This window comes from Abrus precatorius, unplaced genomic scaffold (assembly GCF_003935025.1).
Source record: "Abrus precatorius isolate BTA unplaced genomic scaffold, Abrus_2018 Scaffold9, whole genome shotgun sequence".
Taxonomy (NCBI): Eukaryota; Viridiplantae; Streptophyta; class Magnoliopsida; order Fabales; family Fabaceae; genus Abrus; species Abrus precatorius.
The window spans coordinates 14,529,977-14,551,293 of NW_020874439.1; the positions used below are offsets into that span (position 1 = coordinate 14,529,977).

The 21,317-nt window shown below is 30.5% G+C and overlaps 2 protein-coding genes across 4 annotated transcripts; both read left to right on the forward strand.

Annotated features, from left to right (window-relative positions):
- Window positions 1-4,964: 4,964 nt before the first annotated feature.
- On the forward strand, window positions 4,965-8,873 carry LOC113849017 (phosphoribosylglycinamide formyltransferase, chloroplastic-like). Of its 2 annotated transcripts, XM_027478543.1 has the most exons (7): window positions 4,965-5,045; window positions 5,566-6,171; window positions 6,531-6,642; window positions 7,328-7,504; window positions 7,607-7,733; window positions 8,270-8,397; window positions 8,520-8,873. In XM_027478543.1, exons 2-6 carry the CDS (start codon window positions 5,769-5,771, stop codon window positions 8,381-8,383), a joined length of 933 nt encoding a protein of 310 aa, XP_027334344.1. In that variant the 5' UTR covers window positions 4,965-5,045; window positions 5,566-5,768; the 3' UTR covers window positions 8,384-8,397; window positions 8,520-8,873. The 2 variants fall into 2 exon arrangements, with proteins under 2 accessions (XP_027334344.1, XP_027334345.1); XM_027478544.1 differs by having other exon boundaries at window positions 4,970-5,045; window positions 8,270-8,649.
- An 8,849-nt stretch (window positions 8,874-17,722) lies between these two features.
- LOC113849018 (CASP-like protein 5B2) lies at window positions 17,723-21,094 on the forward strand. 2 transcript variants are annotated; one of them, XM_027478546.1, is made up of 4 exons: window positions 17,723-18,157; window positions 19,658-19,790; window positions 20,380-20,489; window positions 20,607-21,094. In XM_027478546.1, exons 1-4 carry the CDS (start codon window positions 18,024-18,026, stop codon window positions 20,608-20,610), a joined length of 381 nt encoding a protein of 126 aa, XP_027334347.1. In that variant the 5' UTR covers window positions 17,723-18,023; the 3' UTR covers window positions 20,611-21,094. The 2 variants fall into 2 exon arrangements, with proteins under 2 accessions (XP_027334347.1, XP_027334346.1); XM_027478545.1 differs by having other exon boundaries at window positions 20,380-21,094.
- Window positions 21,095-21,317: the final 223 nt, after the last annotated feature.

The window sequence follows — 21,317 nt, forward strand, 5'->3', positions numbered from 1 at the left end:
TGTTTTTTCTAATATATCTTCATCAGTGACCTTTTCTCCACACAATTTTAATTTTAGATGTGATTCTAAATAATGCGGAATTATACTCACTAACAGTTTTAAAATCTTGCAATCGTAAATGCATTCAATCATAACGAGCTTTTGGTAAAATGACTATTTTTTGGTTGTCATATCTATCTTTTAAATTATTCTAAAGCACAAGTAGGTCTTTTATCGTGAAATATTCATTTTTTCAAACCTTCATGAAGGTGATGACGGAGAAAAATCATAGCTTTAGCCTTATCTTGATTAGATGCTTTATGTCCTTCTTTGATAGTATCTCCAAGACCTTGTGCATCTAAATAAATTTCAGCATCTAATACCTATGATAAGTAATTTTTTCCGTAATATCAAGTGCGACAAATTTAAAGTTTGTAAGATTCGACATATTTAATACTATCATAAAAATAAAAATAAGTTAGATATCATCTAAATATTATAATGATCAAAAGTAAAAATAAAAAATAATATTAAATTACTAGTAATTTGCTTTTATATATATATATATATATATATATATTATTTTTTTTTTTTATAGACACAAATTTATATATACAATAATTAAAATAAATAATGATATATTTCTATAAAAAAATCAAAATAAAAGAATATCGTACCTTTGTTCAAGAATGTTCCTTTCTTGCAAAAGTGTGTAGTAGAGCCCTTTAACACGCGGTCGCATATGGGTCAAAATACACCTAATTACTATAGTACGAGGTAAGCAACTAGGGTCGTTTCTCAAAGAATCACAAGGATGAATTAATCTATTTAGAGAGTATATAAGATGGGGGGTTTGTTTATAAAGAAAAAAAAACGCAACTAATTATAATTAGAATGAAGAGTGAACAGAAATTGAAATTTCAATCCAAGAATTAAGAAGAACAATGACTACTCTATCACCAGATTTTTAAAAGAATACATCAACAATCAATTCGGTAATTAACAATGAAACCTCAATTCGAACTCATCATTCACACGAAAACCTTCATGCATTCAATTAACACATAATCACTTAAAGTTTAGAAAACTCTAGAACCTAATTGAATTGTGTCAATTTAATTTACCAATGCCATTAATTGTAGTTTTCAAACCTGAAAATCCAATTCATGTTCCTTAAAACTGAATTACATACATCAATCGAATAATACGTAATCAAACAGATGCATAATCATCAATCCAAACAAATAACTTCAATTCGAAAATATAATTAGCAAAAGGAGAAAATAAGGAAGAGATGAAATTGAATTTGTTATTGAATTTATACCAATGTGAGACCAATCCTCAAGAGTGTCACATCTCTTTTAATCCTTGAATTAGATAAAAATCTAAGCCTCCATGAATGGAGGGAAAACAACAAGTCGTAAAGGTGAGAGGGGTCGAGAGAGAGAGGAGAGAGGAAAGAGAGAGAGAAAACAAATTAAATTCAAAATTCTCCCTAAAAATTCTATCTGTAACATTCTGCTGTTATTTCGGCTATGAAAACGGCCTCGTTTTGATTGGTAGCCTAAAGGACAATTGTAGCCTTGGATATCAGCTTTAAAATGCCACTAGAATGGGCTTAATCGGATGTCTGTGGACTGAGATATGGCCCAAATACTGCATCTTGCTCAGGATCCACGACTACACCGCTTTAGTTCACTTCTAGGCCCAAAGTTAGCTTCTTAACACCATAATTGGTCTTTGACCTCTTCATACAACTTGTGGGCCTATCTCTAAGCTTTTATACAAATCAAAAATCACAATGAGATGAGCCCTACAACTCAAGATATGACCCAAAAACCAAAACAATGTCAGAATTTTCCTAATGCTGGAAAAATTAAATAAAGCCCAAATGAAATCTGAACAACATAAAATGGTCCAATTAAAACCAATTAGGCACAAAAAGGGATTAATGAGATAGGAATGAGAGAAAATAAGTATATAAAAATCCAATTGATCACCCTCGTGTTGATAACGTATTATGAAATGAAGGTAAAATTGTAAGAAAGAATAGAGAGAAGAATATAGAGAGGAAGAGAGAATCTCAATTTCATTTCCCGTATCCTCAATACAAATGAGACACTTGTTTATATACCTAAAACTATAATCGAAGAATCGTATCTCTTTAAATGAGAATTAAACAAAACAGTTACAAAATCGTAAGTTACAAAGAATAAGAAGGAGTTATGAATATGGACATTCACTCATATAATAATTCATAACAGAAATGTATTTATTTGCAAGTTAGATTTTTAGGTTTAGGGTATAAAAGGTTTGTATGTCCTTGTCACACACAACACTTTTCATTCATTATTTGCATAAGAGTGGCTGTATACTTGAGCCTGAGTTGTTACCTAAGTTAGAGGGACTATTAGCGATGCAAGCTGGGATATATAAAGATTAATGTGAATGTATTCTTAGAGACATTCCTTTGGTTTGAGTACTTATGGTGGAGTTAGTAGGATGATGGAGAAAAAACCAATTTGTGACTATCAAAAAATAATGGATGAGAAGATGATAGAGACTTAGAAGCAAGAAGGAAGAAGGAGAAAGAGAAGGAGAAGAAGAAGAGAAAAATGTCTCACAAAATTAAATAAAAAAAAGAGAAAAAAAAGGGAGATAAAGAGAAGAGAGGGGAGAGGGTAAAAAAGAATCTAAAGTTTTGAGAGCACTAGAAAGAAAGAAAAAAAAATTTATCTATTTTCAAAGCATACTTCCTAAATAAATTATACCTAAGTTAAAAAGTTAAAAGGAAAAAGAGCCGACGACTAAGACCCCTAAGTCATGATAAAAGGGTTAAAATAACAAAACGTAAAGTAAAACAAATTTTCTTTGTTTGTTGGATGAAGTAAGAATTTTATCTTTTGCTCTTTATTCCTATATCAATTTTTCTTCAATTCTTTTTTGCTTATTTTTTTTCTCAATCTTTATTTTTCTCTATTTGTTCAAAAATTAATAATATAAAAAAAGACAAAAGATTAAATTTTGTGATAAACTGTAATCAACAAAAGAAAATATTTTTTTAAATTTTTTATTGAAATAAATAATAATAATAATAATAATAATAATAATAATAATAATAATAATAATAATAATAATAATAATAATCTTGTGGCAAGTCATAAACATTTCTATGATAATAATGATTTTATTCTAAGATAATTTTTACTTATTACTCTTTTTTAATATTAACCTTTTTGTGATAGTTATTTTTCTTATTTATTCTTTTTCTTCTTTCTTTATTTTTATTGTTCTTTCCTTGTTCATAAACCAATAAAAATTAAATTGTGTGTCAAGGAATATAATTTTACTTTTTTGTTTTTATTAACTAATAAAATAAAAACTAAATCTTGTGATAGGTCATAAACAATAAAAAAAATGCATTTTTAGTGTTTTTTTTCTTTCATTTTATTTTGTTTTTCTATTATTTTTTATCCTTGTCAATCATTAAAATAAAAAATTAATAACAATAATAATTAAATTTTGTGGTAAGTCATAAATATTTTTTGAATAATAATAATTTTTTCTATTTATTTTTTTAATCTTTGTGAGCCAATAAAAGAGAATAAAATCTTGTAATAAATTATAAAGTTGTGTGCATTTATATTATTATTATTATTATTATTGCTATGTTATTGTTGCTATTATCATGTAGGTTACCTTGTAAATATTTTTTTAATAAACATTTTTTATTATACATAGAAAATAAAAAAAAATTAAAAATTTAAAAATATACATTTATTTCAAAGATAATCTTTTCAAATTCACATAAAGTGGTAGATCTATTTATAATGTCATTTAAATTTTAAGAATTTATTGAATAGTCATCAGTCATGTGTTAACTTAAACTTGTGCAAGAGTGATTTTATTCTTAAAATAAAAAAAAAAGTGATTTTTTAAAATAATTATTTGATAATTTAAATTTAATCTTTTTAAAATTTAAAATATTTCTTTCACCGTTCAAACTAGATATTCTTTTTAAAAAATATATATTTTTCTAAATTTAAAATAAAAGATTAAAAAAGATATTTTTAAAATAAAGTTAATATTTTCAAAATAAAAAATCTTTTATAAGTGAAAAATAATCCTTTGCACACTCTCTAATATGAATATATTTAAGAATCAAACAATTAAAAATATCAAAGTTAATATTTCTGAGAGTGATAAAAAAATTAACTTTAAAATTTATCAAAACTTAATTTTTTAAAATAATTATATGACTTTAATTTTTTTATTGCACTCAAGCAATACGTAAGAATGAGAACTTGAGGCATCAAGTCTAAAATATTTTATATTAATTTTTTTTAAAGTTTAAAACACCAAAATATTCTTTTATAAAAATACTTTCTTTGTCTAATTTTAAATTTAAAATGACAAAAAACTAATTCTAAAATATTGTTTTGAATCTTTTTCTTAATAATAAATATGAAAAATGTTTTTTTAAAATACTTTCTTTATCTAATGATGAATTTAAAAAGACTAAACAATAATAATAAAACATTTTAAAAAAATTTATTAATTCTGAAACACTAATTTTTTTAATACTTTCTTTATTTAATTTTGATCTTTAAAAGCCTAAAAAATAATTTTAAAATTTTATTAAAAAAAAGTATCGAAAATAAGTTTTTAAAAGTTTAAATATGGTCTATTAAAATATTTTAAAGAGCATTTTAAGCATTCACTTAAAAACAATATTTTTATGATTTTCAATTTATTATTATTATTAATTAATTAATTATTTTAATTTATACGGCATGCAAAAGATTGAATTGATTCACAAACACGTTTATGGCCGCTTTACAATGTTTTTTTTACCCCTTCCAGCAACAAAACTAGGTCGTTTTAGAGAGAGTGAATAAATTCAAAAAGAGGCTATTCCTATATTCTGATTTCTGAGTTTCTCACTTTCTCTCTTTTAAATGGGTCTCACTAATAATTTCCCATGGAAAACAGTTTTGTGACTGCCAGCTACTGCGGCGCTACTGTGTGCTCGCTGCCTCTTCCTTCAGAAACCAGACGCCCATTTGGTATTTTTTTTTTAAGTTTAATTTATTTTATTTCTTGTTTCCTTTATATTTTAAAATGCGTTTATTATTATTATTATTATTATTATAACAAACTTTGCTGTCAAATGCTGAGCGTGGTTCAGAGCAAGTGCCAACCTGATTAGTGATGCATCATTCTTTATTGTGTGTCTGGATGTTTTGAACTTAAGTGGATTCTACCTTACCCATTCGTTAGAGGCAGTCTTTCGCTAATTCTAGCAAAAATATATCTGAAAGAGTTTTCATTGCGCATTTGATTGAATTTTACTTTTTGTTGGTTTCTTTCTTTTCTTTGCCAATCTGATGCCTGATGGCTTTAATTTTTTGTTCCTTATTTACTATGCTACATGTTTTTAAGCATGTTTGAATATACGCGCATGTGTTTGAGAGGTTTTGAAGCCTAAGAAGAATTCTTTGTTTGGGTCTAGTTGTTGTAACACTTTTGTAGTTGTGTGTTTCTATATGATAAATTTATGACATTTTTATTCGCTTTCATATGCAGCTAGAACTAGAACCCGGAGCATAGTTATGTTGTTCCTTTGGGCCCTTCAATTAACTTCACTGTTATTGGCACCATCACCGCCCTATCTCTTATGCAGCTAGAACTAGAACTCTTCCTACAATCTCGACATTTTCATCCTTGCCATTAACACAGTATATTGTAGTAAATTAAATTTGTGTTTTTTTATTTAAATTAACATATCCATGGAATCCCAACAAATTCTTTCTGGGTTTTGTCTGAAATCATCGATAGTGCCATCAAGTCCAATTGTGAAACAGCCATTCTCTTTGAAGTTCTCTTCTTTACCTTCATTTTTATACCCTTCTATTCAGTCCCAGAATCTTGAGGTTCCTAGTGGAACTTTTTCTCCTATCAGCATTGTGCATAAAGAAGGGTGTTCTAGTTCTTGGAGGACAATATGTTGTAGCAGGAGTAGTACTACAGAACCAATGGAGGGCCATGAGGTCAGGGCTCACATCACAGTGAGAAGGAAAAAACTAGCAGTTTTTGTGTCAGGTGGAGGATCCAACTTCAGATCAATTCATGAGGCCTCCAAAAGGGGATCACTTCATGGAGATGTTCTTGTATTGGTCACGAATAAAAGTGGTAATGGTCTACCGTATTACCACCCCTTTACTCATCTGCAAAATATATCTTATATTTATTTTAATGGTATTGTTATCATTTAGCTTAGCTGAAATTCTTGCATGGCCTTTAGTAGTCTAGTGCTTTTCTGAAGCATATTTTGCCTTTAAGTTTAGTTGATAATAGTCATTGGATTAAGATCATGTTTATTATTTTTGTCTAGAAAAAGGAAATTACCATGTGTACTGATGCTGCTAGACCTGTGTGACATGGGATGATGGGACCATGTTTTAATTTACATTTTATTTTGATCGTAGGTCTACTAAAAATTCCTCCTTTCTCTTTTTTTCTTTTTCTTTTGTTTTTAATTTTAATACCAGAGTGTGGAGGTGCAGAGTATGCAAGAAATAATGGTATCCCAATTATTTTGTTCCCTAAAGCAAAGGATGAACCCAATGGATTATCTCCAAATGACCTTGTTGATACACTAAGGTCAGATGCTTCTTTCCTTAATTTCCTGCTATTGTATTCAACTTTAGACTTTAGAGTTTATTCTTTAAATAAATCTGATGTGTGGGTTCTTTGCTTAAAGTTAATATGCAAATAAAAAACCACTGAAGCGCAAATATGGCAAAATCTGTAAGGGAGAAAAATACTGTTGATTGCTGGATGGAGACGTGGTTACATTACTAACAAGGACTGGTAAAGATAAACAAGGAATTTAAAAGGAAAAGAGGAAAAGAAGCTGATATTACTTGATATAAAAGGAAAAAATCAGTAGAATGAGTACTACTGTCCAGAGCTAGGCTCCTACAGAGAGCTAGTGCCTTCCCTCCATAACAACTTGATTTCCAAAAGATACCCTTTCTCACACACCCACCCCACTATGGACTCCTTCCCTAGCTAACTATGTACGTCTCTCTGCGCCACATCACCCTCCTTGCCTATACACTTTTTTTTTTCTTCTAGTGTAAACCCTTCATAGTGTGGGCTTGGTCCCATTTGAGTCCATATCCTCACCCGTAGCCCTAACAAGTGGGTTCTTTGCTTAAAGTTAAAATGCAAATAAAAAACCGCTGAAGCACAAATATGGGAAAATCTTTAAAGGAGACAAATACTATTGATTGCTGGAAGGAGACGTGGTTATATTACTAACATATGATACATTTTAAATCAGGAAGTTTGAGGTTGATTTTATTCTTTTAGCTGGATTCCTCAAGCTTATACCTGTGGAATTGATCAGAGCTTATGAAAGATCTATATTCAACATTCATCCATCACTTCTTCCAGCTTTTGGAGGCAAGGGCTATTATGGCATGAAGGTGCATAAAGCTGTAATTGCTTCTGGAGTGAGGTATACTCTTCGTGAAATATCTCCAACATGTTTTCTCAGTGATACACTCTTTTACTTGCTTCTCGACTACTTATCTGTTCTTCATTTTTCTATGTTGGTTAGATTTTCAGGTCCTACAATTCATTTTGTTGATGAACACTATGACACAGGACATATTCTTGCCCAGCGTGTTGTCCCTGTGCTTGCTGATGATACTGCTGAGGAGTTGGCTGCAAGGGTTCTCAAGGAGGTAGTTGTTAGACCCAAGAGTTTGCGCATACAAATAAGACAATTTTATTGATAGAAATTCTGGATGAAATCAGAATTAGGGTTCTATAATAGAATTCACAAGGTTGAGCTCTATTAAAGTTTTTCTCTCTCAAACATACAATTAAAAACTACCCCTAACACAAGATTTCTCTCTAACAAAGGAGTTATCTTCTTCAAAACAAAAGGAATAATAATCTGATGCCTTCATTCTCTTTTATTACTGTAACATCGCTTATATTGCTATAACTGTCACATTTTGACCCATATCTGCTTAATAATTTCCTAATTCAGAATTATAATTGCCTAATGACATCTATATCATTAATCAGCTCCCCAAAATGGTTAATTTTAAACTATTGAATAGCTTTCATCTTGAATAAATTCAATGAAAACATTTGTGATAAGAATTGAGAAGCATTCATGAATCTTGCAATTATGCAGTCAAAAAGCTAGTAACTTAGCAGATTTACAAGGTGGACACCAAGTCATTACTGTTTGTTTTATTTCCAAATTTAGGAGCATCAGTTGTATGTCGAGGTGGTAGAGGCTTTATGTGAAGAGCGTGTAGTTTGGAGGGAAGATGGTGTTCCTCTCATCCAAAGTAAAGAAAACCCCAATGAGTTTCACTGATTATCAATGATATGGTATGAAATTCACTTTTAAATTTCCTTGATTGTCACTTTAATATTGTAAAATATTTATATATTCTACTTCTTTTCACTGTGATGATGCCTTGCATCTTATGGGAAATTTGTTCTTGTTGTAGGGTATTTTGGTTGGAGATTTTGCTTATAAAACCTTCATATTTACCCCAAATTTGTAGTAAATGAAAATGTACTCATGTCACATTGAATATAATAAGGAGGAAGTCACATACATTCTCCTGACCCGTTCTGCTCAAACTGTTAATTTGCTCTCAAGTAGATTTTAGTATCAGGTTACTGGTGTATTTTTGGACTCCTTCACTCCCACACAAAATTCTGCTAAATTATTATGATTTTAATCCATAATTAAGAAATTATCTGTATACTATTTGGGTAAGAAATTGAGTTGTAGAACATGAGCAATGGAACTGTCTGGGAATGCCAAAACTTCTATGCCTATGGTCCTATCCTTTGCCACCGATTTATTTATAAGTATTCTCTCGCTAATTGTTTAGCATTCTTGATTTGAAGACAGTTGAAGCTTGCACCCCAATTAAACTTGATTCATGTTAATGTTTAAGGTTGAAATATAATGTTGTTTTTGCATCTATTTTTTTAAATAAAAATGCTAAATTTCAGTGACAGTTTATAAATCTAAGTTTTAGGTCACCACACTAAGAAATCTTATCTAGGAGTGGCAACTATTGAGAAAATTTTGGTTAAAGTATGTTTAAGATTGTTTGAACATGTGAAAAGAATACTTGCTGAAGCATTAGTTATCCTAGAACCTAGAAGAGTTGTTTAAATGGAGGATAGGCTAATAATTCAAGCACAACACGACTAAGGAAAACTCACCAAGTGATGAAACTGTTAAAGGGATTTAGATCAAAATGATGTCTCTAAGGAACTGATTTTTGATAGAACATAATGGTATGTTGATACATGTAGATGGCCTACTTGATGTAAAAATGCTTCCTTGGTTGTCTTCTTGGATCTGTTGGTTTGAAAATTTTAAATCACAAGAGCATTCATTGTTCATGGAAATGGTTGCAATTACACTAACTTGCCTGTTTTTGTTAGTTTAGCCTTGAATGTTTCATTAGTACTAAAGGAATTTGTATCTTGCCGTGGAAGAGTTGTCAATTTAGTTTTTGGTTAAGAGAAATACAATATTGCTAATGAAGGGATAAAAATATTCGATCTGGTCGAACTTAAGGTCCACTCAATTTTGTGGCTATATCTTTGATGGTAAATGGAAAAAGTAGAAATATGGTCACGGCTGCTCATTACATGCTTACTTTAAGTTTTTATTGGATATGTAGTATGTTAATTTAATGTCAAAATTCTGAAAAAAAAAAAAGAATTATGTGATTCATGCAGGGCTACATGGAGTAATACGTAACGTCCCCAAATTTTAATTCTTGAATTACACAATTTATTTAAATTGAGTCAGAATAAAATTTCAAATTTTCGTATATGACTAGTGTTGTAAAGCATGACTAAATTATAATCTTTTTATTAATTAAATTATTTATAATTTTGTCAACAGGACGATATTAAGTAAATAATCAGTAAATTTAAAGATCATAGTAAATGAGATGAAATTTACAAATATGGGAATTGAACGTGCATTTACAGATAATAAGTTTAATAATTTATAACCCGTTTATCAAAATGTACGGTGACACCTAAGATAATAATTATACAACTAAAATAAACAAAGTTTCAAAGCAATCCTAAAACATATCCAAACATTGAGGACTTGGTGTTAGTCATTGCCACGCCATTTTTCTATCTTTGCTAAATCCTTGGAATCGAGGTCATCATCTAATCTAAGATAAATGTCTCTCGAACTGATCGCAACTTCAACTCCCATTACTTATTCAAAGGCAACTCGGGTTGACCTTCTGAGATGGTCATGATCATGGTATGTACACAAATAGGTTATGGCTATTGGGTCATAACTGTACTTTTATAGATATACATACATAAGGTATGGTAAATTCTATTATTTATAGAAAAATCGACAGGAACATTATAATAAAATTCCATCTCCAAAATAATAATATAACTAGGTGTATCATCAACCTGTATAGCCAACTTAAAATAATATGTTCTCTGGTACTCATTAAAAACATAAAGTCTACACTGTACAGAGCTACCTATCAGCCTAATTCTTTTCTATGGTGTCATTATCCTAGTTTCTAAAAATTTTTAATAAGTATAAGCATATATTCTAACATTTTACAAATCATCATATCACATGAAATCATAATTATGATATAAAAAAATGCAATCATTTCAACAACCAATTTACAGAACAATCATGATTATATAATCACGACACACAGGTTTGTCATAACTCATCTAATCTCTCTTCTTCAAACACGCACTTCCTGTGCACTGTGATTACAGAAATGATGCCTCTAATATTTCTTAAGGTCTTACTCAACTAAGTAAATAGTCGTTAGTTAGTCTGTACACATGGATACAACGTATACAATAATAGACCCCTTAGCAAAGGTATAGTTAAAAGTCTAGTCAAGAAACAAGTGTGAAGTCATGTGACGCATTTACTCTTAAAAAGTGTGTGCATATACGCGAATATCACTGACCACCCTACATTTCTCCCGGATTTTTCATTATCTCCAGAATTTATACCTTTAGTGTGTTTCTGTAACTATTCACACTATATCCATTCCATATTCGATACTTATACTTATTTCGAGAATCCTTTTGTTCTCCACTCAGAAGATCGTGCTTAATAAAACATTTTTGAACTAAGTCCACATCACTCATACCATTAGAATATAGTTTCAATTAATTAAGTCATTCAAACCAGCATCACAATTTGTCATAGCCACAGAATGCTCATATAGACATATTTCATATAATCACACCATAATCACTCAACATGTTTCCATAACACTCCACATTGAGTACTCATCATATATTTCATGTGAACACAACATAACCATTCAACCCAAACAACCAAACATGCATATTCTCAGCTATTACTCACAAATATTATCCTTCAAACACATACTTTCACAAAATCCTTATATAATAGTGCTCAAATGAGCACAAAATAAATATTTTAATAAAATGACAAAATAGAGCTTTCCTTACCTCGAGGTGAATATTCGGAGAGTCATTGGTGAAGGAATTATGTTATCATTATAGTTTAATTATACAAACTCAAATATATGACAAGGAATTATGTTATCATCATAGTTTAATTCCTTAATAATAGTTGTGGCATAAAATTGCAATATGAAAGGTTTGTTTTCAACCACAACAAATCTATCTTTGTTCTTTGTCATCAAAATATTTTTTATAGAATATATTTTTCTTTCCTTTAATACCCTTGAACATGTAAGTAATACTCTGTCCTACTGAAGCATGTATGTAATTTCTCTATAAAAAGAAAATTTTAATCAATTAAAAAATTTAAAAATAAATCAAGCTAGTTAGTATAAAACTATATATAAAAGACAACATAATTATAATTTATTACAAGTAATAAATTTTTTATAAGAAAAATACAAATACTAATACTTTTTCATCAATTAGTACCATATTAACAAGCAATTTTAACTACCTTTGAACAATGTTGTTGAGGGATTTTGGCAAGTGTACCAAGTTTTTGATGTATTATAAAAGGTGATTGTATCCACAGGGAATGTGGAAACTTAAGTGAATTTAGCTATCCAATTTAAAATCAACAAATTCCCAAATATTCATAAATGTACTACTAAGTGATATTTTGGGTTTTTTGATAGTTTGGTAAATAGAACATAAATGCAAATAAAAACAAATTAAACTATTATGATAAGATTGGAAATTGAACTTCATCTATCATCCTCCTCATATTTTGGTTCTAACGCATATTAACAATTATCAAAGTTCTATGATGCACTCTCATTATATTTACTCGTTGGATTCCTCTCACCCGAGATTCTAAGATATATTTATTGAGTAATAATTTCTTACCTAATCAACAAATAATCCAGCACTAATAGCAAGAGTTATATAATATATAATAGATTAAAATCTATTCTTGGATCATGAATCATTCCCCGTAAGGTAGAAACAAGCATTACATTCAAGATAAACACACCTAACTCATGGCACATGAACAAATATATATTAAAAAATATCAAAATATTAAGAGTATGAAGATTACATCCAATTCCTAGAGTTCTAGTCATCTATGACATACAAAACAATAAAGAAATACATGGGAAAGAAATAAAAATTAGTTCCCCAATTATGTAGTTGCTTCCCCACGCTTCTTCTCTTGCTCTGCACTCCAAAATTTAGATCAATGATGTGTTAAGGCTTCAAAGCTCGCTCCTGGCTCTCCATTTTTTTAGCTAAATCTTATAATTTTGTAGGGCAATAAGTGAATTCTCGCTCAAGCGAAAACCAGCTTGAGAACAAAGTTTGTTGTAAGATTTCTCGCTCAAAGTCTCGCTCAAGTGAGCCAATTCTCACTTAGGAGATGTCCATTGTTGCTCAAGTGAGAAAACCAGCAAAAAAATCTTCGCTTAAGCGAGCCATGTCTCGCTCAAGCGAAAACCAACTTGAGAACAAAGTTTGTTGTAAGATTTCTCGCTCAAGTGAGCCAATTCTCACTTAGAAAGGTCCATTCTTGCTCAAGTGAGAAAACCAACAAAAAAATCTGCTCTGATTTCTGCATTTTTGGCACAAGCAAGGTAATTCTCGCATGAGCGAGCTTAAAATTTTGGACGACTTCAGTAAATCTGACTCATCTTCAAAAAATCATAAAAATAGAAAACAATTCCAAATCCAGCAAACCATATATGCATTTTGAAGTCCCAGATGTGTAGAATCCAATGCAATTAGAATCAATAAAAAATAATATCTGTAGAAAAATTTATGGCCAAAAGAGTTGATAGAGGTCAGATTGCTGAAAATACAAAATTATAACATTCATTCAAAACAAGCCCAAGTCATTTCTATCAATGAGAAATTGTAAAAACTCTCAAAATAAGGCATATGAAGGGAGTTTTAAAGACACAATGAAGCTATAAATGTGGACACCTCATCAAGCCTTTGTCCTTAAGAAAATTCACATAAGAGAAGTGACTCAAATATCTTCTTTTATTTGACAAAATTAAGGTTAAAGTTGCTGAATTTAAATGATATGAACTTAAATGCATTAAAATATAAATTGCATAGAATTTAAGTACAAACTATGTAAAAAGGAATTAAATAAGTGTCAAAATATATACTGACAGATACTAAAATGTGGCACTTAACAAATGTTTACTAGAAGAATCATCATATTTATCAAAATGGTTCTATTTAGAGCTCTTACTACAAGTTGTATTTAACTAATTCTATAAATAATCATGGGTTTAAAGTATTGCTATTTTGTTACATGTTGTATTACTATTATAACTTGAGGGTGTTGCCAAATACAATTAAAAAATAATAGGTATGAATCAATTATAATTACAAAATACAATAAATTGGAGTATTGCTATTTTGTTAAATGCTGTATTAGAAAATGTTTTTGCATTATTTTTATCAGCCTGTGTTTGGTGTATACATATTTTCTTTTAGAACTAATGAAGTATTCATTTAACTGCGACGTCTTTGTGCTTTGAATGTGAAGTTATATGTTGGTTGTGGTGTGAAATAACTTGAAATTATGTAAATATAAGCTGTGTGGTTTATGTGTAAAAATTTGATGCATGTTGTGTGAGTTGGAGGGTTTTAGTTGATGTTGAGCTACAAAATATCTAGTGAGAATGGATCATCCAGAACAAGGCATTCTAAAGCTCTCTCGCTGTAATGAGAGAGTCACACTATAGCAAGGAGATTCTTGCTACAGCGAAAATGACAGACAACATAAGGGTTCAACTATCTGGTATATCTCGTTATAGCGAAAATATCGCAAGTAGAGGGGTATTTAAAGGAACTTTGGGTTGAAAACTTTATTTTCTCATCAAACCACTAACCCCTCTCACCTCCCTCTGTTCTCTCACCCTCTTCACTCAAAGAAAACCCTCTCAAGGCCAAACTTCTTGTAGATCTAACTGAGAACTTCTACCTAGAGCCGATCTAGGTGTGTTTTAGGGTTTGGTTCCCCTATTTCATCCCTCCTTTCTTGATCTCTCTTCTCAAGAGTCTTCGTTTTGTGATAATACGAGGATCTGAGGATTTAGAGCCTTATTTCTCTTGTGAACTCATGAAAGCTTCGATTTGAGAAATCTCATTTCAGGTAAGGGGAGCTTACATGAGCAGGCCTTTTTATTCACTAGATGATGAGATATTTGTATGTATAATTTTGTTTTAGCTGAGATTAAGTTAATATAGGGACAAACCCTAAGGTAGAGTACCCAGTAGCTATGTGATTGATTGTGAAAGTTGAATTATTGTGCTGGGACATGTAGGCTGAGATATGTAGTAAAGACTGTGAAAAATTTCACACATACTGTGAATCCTGTGTGTCAAAATGAATGAATAAGTGCTGATATGATGCTATAATAAAAGTTATGAATGTTGAGTTATCGCTGTATATGTATGCCCATTGCTAGACATTGTTAAGCTGTTAAATACATAATTGTGGCTAAGCTGTATTATTATGTTGATATTCATCATTCTAGAGCCTAGCTACATATTTAGGTAGGATAGGCATATATTGATTAGATAACATGCTAAGCTATACTATGCTATATCTAGATTTAGGTACCAGGATGGGTCGCTTCTAGATTGGACAATTGTAGGTTCTTTCTAAATTATTAGTGTTGTGAACCCAATTGGAACTGAGTTGTTGCATCTTGCATTAGATGGACTGCATTGTTGTATTGTGTGTTAAAATGTAGAGATAATGAGCTGTATGATTTACATTTTTTTTCTATAACCATGATTATCATTTCGTAAGTTCACCCTTGCAATTCTATCTATGTTGGTATGTGTGCTTCTTGCAATGATCATACTGTGGTACACGTGAACAAATATTATAAGTAATGCCTCTACTTCTCAAACTGGAAGGCCTAGCTGAGGGACGTCAGAATCGACATATTTTGAAGAATTGTAGCTTTAATTATTTTGCTAGTCTAGGTTTTAGTGTTAGGTCTAGACTGTTTGGCTACAATTTCAATGAGTGTAATTAGTATTCGAAAACTTGTATTTTGAGCTTCGCGTAGAGCAACTGTTACACACACACAGACACATTTATATGATTATATATATATATATACTCATGTAATTTTTGGTATTGTATGAAAATACCCTACTCTATACATGTATTATCTCATAAATAATTAAAATAGGAATGATAATGCAGGATGTCATTGATCTTCTACAAAAAAGGAACGTGACAATTTTTATTATTCTTAAATTAAGAATTTTAGTGGAGCGAGGGATGCTCACCCATACTTGCAAGGGATGATAGGAAAGAAATTACTCTGTTAGAACTGATTATTTTATATTAGTTAAGTTCCAATTAGAATTTTGAAGTATTTTGATTAACCTATTATAAATGATGACTCAAGAGTTAAGTGTAATAATTAATAGCTAATTATTTAAATTTTAATTTGTACCACTGTTAGCTACAAATTTATTTTACTGAAAAATATCTTGTTTGTATCACGAGCTCAGTATATACGTTATTTTATTTATTTAAGAAAATTTTGTACAGACAAAGTTTTTAATTGAATTGGCTGACTTTTATCAGTTATATTCATATATCTACATAATTTTGTAAAATCAACCAGGACTTGTAAATTATAGTAAGGATGTTACATCCCTCATTCTCTCTCCTTTCACAAAATTTGTTTTACATAATAAATTAGCAAAGTACCAACCCATGTCCAATTATCAATCATTTAATTCAAGTTTTTAATTTCTATCCCATGAGGTATAGACTTAGGATAAGTACATATGAGAAAGAGAATTGAAGGGCTTGAAAGATTTGAAATATCAAAACTTATGAGAGAAAAAGAACCAAAGTGAAGGAGGAGGGCTTGGAAGAGTTGAAAAACAAGAGAGGGAGGGGAGAGGTTGTGGGAGGGGAGAGGGGAAGCTGTGAAAAGGAGAAAAGAGGTTGCGAGAAGAGAAAATAAGGACTGTGAGCTGGTTGGTTAGGGGGAAAAGGTGAAGGAGCTACAAAAAGAGGAAGGGGAGGGGAGGAGGCTTCTAGAAAGGAAAATGAAGGTTGTGGGAGGAGGAGACAAGACTAGCGGGTTTGGGGGAAAAAGGGTGGGAGAGCTTTAGTAACGCGAGGAAGAAGGAGGAGCCAAGGAAAAAGGAGAGGGGAAGAGGCAGTGGAGAGTTAGCGCCACCTGAACAAATCTCATTATTTTTAATAAAAAATTTAGGTTGTATTAAATAAATAATGTTAGGTTATCTCAACGCTACCTAAAACATCTCAGTTAGGCCATGTAACACAATTATCGAAAATGACTAACTTGAGATAAAAAAATAAAACTTTGAGAACTAAATTGAATAAAAAAATTAAAAAATTAAATTAAATTTTACTTTAAAGTTAATGGATGAAAAAACTAATTTTTCCTAAATTTTATTTTTATTCCTATCCTAAAGTATACTATTATTATTTTTTAATGATTTTTTTCTATTGTCAAATAATGTAAGTTATATATAATCACCTTTTAAAAATAAAATTTAAAATTAACATTTTATATATGAATAATAATAATAATAATAATTTAATTATATATTTATTTAAAATTAAATTACATTTTACAAAAAATGTGGTCAAAATAAAAAATATAATCTTAAATTAATTTTTATTTCATATAAAAATTGTTATATTTAAAATTGATCAATACAAAAAAATTATATACATTTAACTTTTAACAAATTAAGTATGATAAATACACGAGATATGTCAATGTTAATTTAATTGACAGAAGTTAATAATGTGAATTAATTTTTTAATTGCTTAATTTGTTAGAAGTAAAATTCTAATAATTTTCTTATAAACTAATTCTAAATATAATAATTTTATAAAGACAAAAAACATTTAAATTTTTATTTTAAAATATGTTTTAAATCTTGAATACTTACTATGATAAAATAAAAATAAAAATTGACATGCAGTAGCAAGTTAACACTTAACTAATAAATATGGAAACGACAAAACAAAACTAATATTTTGCTTCTTAGAGAGAACTAAATTTTTTCTTTCTTAATTTGTGAAAGACTAATTTTTTTAATATTTTAAAACACCAATTATAAATGTAACAACTCTGATAAAATTAAAACCTTGTTTGGGCTGTATCTCCTTGTAGTTTTACACCACAAAGTAAAAAGCTAAAAAATGTGTTACTGCAGAGCATCAACCATAATCCTCACACTAGGTCACAAACTTTACCCAACATTTTCACTCGGCTACTACTACTACAGAAAAGTGATCTTCCGCAAGCTCCACCATTCAGATTCCCTTTTCTCTTTTCTCTCTCTCTAAATTCCCATTTCCTTGGTGAAAATTTTCCCATGGAGAGAATAACGGCAAGAGAGAACCTCTCCTGATGGTACGATTCTGAAATCTAGGTTTTCGTTTACCCTCTTTTTTTTTTGGAAGGAGGAGGAGGAGGAGGAGGAGGAAGAAGAAGAAGAAGAAGAAGAAGATGATGAAACGGTTGTTGGGTGGGCCAGGAACGATTAGTGGGTTCCTGTTGAGGTTAGGACAATGTGCATTTGGTGCCTCTTCAATTGCGCTAATGGTCACTGCTTTTGGCTTTTCTAGCTACACCGCTTTCTGGTAATTTACTCTTTTCCTCTTTCCTTGGACTGAAAATTAAATAAAATAAAAGTCTATGCATGTTTTTTGGGGTTTTCTTTGTTTTGGGTTAATTTCTCATTACTAAACTGAGATGTTGTTAAATGGGTATAAAAATGAATTAGGGACTGTGGGAAAATGTCACTTGATAATTTCTCCGTTTTTGGAAATCTATCGAGTTATGAGGATGTTTACTTGAAATGAGAATAAGTCTTTCATTTTATTTGCTTCCAAACACGCCCTCAGTATCTGTTTACAAATCATGTCCTACTTTTGGAACTCATTGAAGAAAATGGATTTGCATTGATTTGGAGATCAATTCTTATGTTTGGAATAATGGAATTAACTTGATTTCATTTCATTATTTTACATCTTTTACCCTTCTGGAAGGTAGATTAAAACGTTAATAAGGGCAACGTCGTTTATTTATATCAAATGAAATCAAACTTTCCAAATTTGATAGAATTTCCAAAATTAAAAGGAATGAAATCCATGGAATCCTACTGATAAAATCATTTCATGTTTTTAAATTTTCAAATACAAGAACTGAAAATGGTAATGATTCCAAATATACTCTAAAAGTGGACAGGATTTTTTTCAACTTCACTATATTTGATTTTGTTTTCTTGCCTGTTTCAAAAGTTGCCATCTGGCATATCCTGTTTCCCTACAAGAGCTTTCACTAATTATGTGCAGCATCTTTTAGTAGTGGCATGATTTTGATCATGGATATAGTTAATTGAGAAACTTGTTTAAGCCTGTGAGCAACTTAGCATTTTAGATTTTTATAGTATATTCTAGTTGGATGTGTCCAAATGAGTTTTGGCTGATCATGGACCACTACTTTTGCTCATGGCCGGCCCTATTAACCCTGTGATTTTAGCTGTTAGGTATCCTAAGGCCCCTTTCTTCCAGAGCTGTGGTAGGCTGGGAGCTACCTGCATTGACATCTATTGTGATTATATGCAGTGTACTTTTTTCATGTCAATTACTATAGTATTCTCCCCAAATATATGTCTACACTTCGAGAAATTGTCCAAATTCTTATTTGCATTTGGAATTGGTTGCATTCTTTTGTTCCAAATCCTAATGTTATGGTGATATAATTTTGTTATTTTATTTTCTAGTTGATTATATTTTAAATTGAGGAATGATTTAGAAATTCTAGGGTTCTGGAGTAATGGGAATGTAAGGAATTGGTTTTTGGTTCCTGTGAGAGTGGTTTGCTTAAATTAGCAAGAGGAATAGTTTGTCATGTAAGTTGATAATGCTTTTCTCTTTCTATGTCTGCCATGGGGTTTGTATTTATGTGCTTTAGTCATTTGTTTACTGCACTGAAGTCTCAGGTAGGATTGTCTACTGGTTAAAATATGTATAAATGTTTACAATCTAATGTTAGTGTTAATATTTTTTTTTTACTGACTTAAACAGATTTTCGTATTTTCTTTGGAGCATAACACTCTTACTTTTCTGAACTTTCAGCTATTTAATTGCATCAATGGGACTTCAAGTGCTCTGGAGCTTTGGACTTGCATGTCTTGATATTTATGCCTTGAGGAGAAAGAGAGACCTACAAAATCCAATTCTTGTTAGCCTATTTGTTGTAGGTGATTGGGTAATAATCAGGCGACTTATCTTGTTCCTATTTTCATGTGGAAAAATTAATTAAATTTTATAAGTTCAGAGGAGAAAAATAGGCTTCAACATAAGCATTACTTAACTGAAAACCAATTCAATTTGCAAGTAATTTATGTTTGGTAATTGCTAAATACTTGAAACAGATACAAAATTATTTGCTGGAGTCAAATAATTATATTACAGCAACCTCTGAAGCATTTGGATGTCTCTGTCTTCAATTTGAGGGCTTTTATTTTCTGAACAGTAACTAATTAAACTTAAAAGTGTATTAAAACATTATTTGCGTGTAATGGAATGGTCAAAAATTAAAAGTGAACTTCATTTGCTGCTTCATTATCCTTGTACTAATGGAGGATAGTGTGTTTTTATTTGGTTATATTATTGTTGGTGCTTGTTCTTGGTGAAACTTAAAAGATTAGTGAATTGTTGATAAATCTGAGCTTCAGTTAAGCCCATGGTTGATGGGATTGGAATCAAACCCATGCTTCTTTGCCATTACTATTTTAATGTTCTGATGAAAATTGAGGTCATTAGCATGTGAGATCTTAGTGATTTATGAAATGCAGGTAACAGCTACTTTGTCACTGGCAGCTGCATGCTCATCAGCAGGAATTGTAGTATTATATGCAAGAGACCTGGATTTATGCTCGACTCGTAAGAGTCTAACTTGCAACAGGTACCAGATTTCTGTAGCCATGGCTTTTATCACCTGGGTTCTTACAGCAATGTCATCACATGTGATGTTTTGGATCTTGGCCTCAGTCTAGCTTGACATATTTACTTTGCTGGACAGATGACCACCATAGATATCACAGCATCTTCGATGACTCTTGTAAATTTTGTTGTATGAGTACTTGCCATGACATGTGGGCAAAATTTTCCTTATTGTCCCTGCTCAAAACTGTGATTGATGTTTCATTTTTCAGTCTTTCCATGTTTCTCAGTCTAGATACAGATTCTGGTTTAATCTTAATTATTGGACTTGATTCTGTAATCCAACTTCCTTATTGTGTAGCCAAAAATTATGCTCCTTGCGCTGCGTGAATGCAGTTGTAAATAAATAGTAATTTACCGCCTGTAAAACATGGAAAGCAACTGTTGTCACATTTCACGTTACTAAAAATCCATCATATAATTGCATCTAATATTTTACTTTGACTCGGTTAACTATTGTAATCCTGTATCTACTACAGCATTTATTTCTAACGCTTAAAATGTACAAGGTAAAGTCTGGCATATATGGTGCATTTATATAGGGGCTTATCATTTTAGGCTACAATGCCGCATGGATATGTTGAAGGCATTTGATATTGGGAAATTGGTGTGTAAACGATGTATCATTAATCTTTGAGCAGGATTACATAAATATTTGTTTACTCAATTTAGTATAAAACATTTTGTACATTTTGTGACAGTCAAGAAGAGTAATATTGTTCAACAGCTTCCCAATTAAGAACATATCGTTTTCATCCTCAAGGAGCTTATGATTCTTATAAGTTTGTTT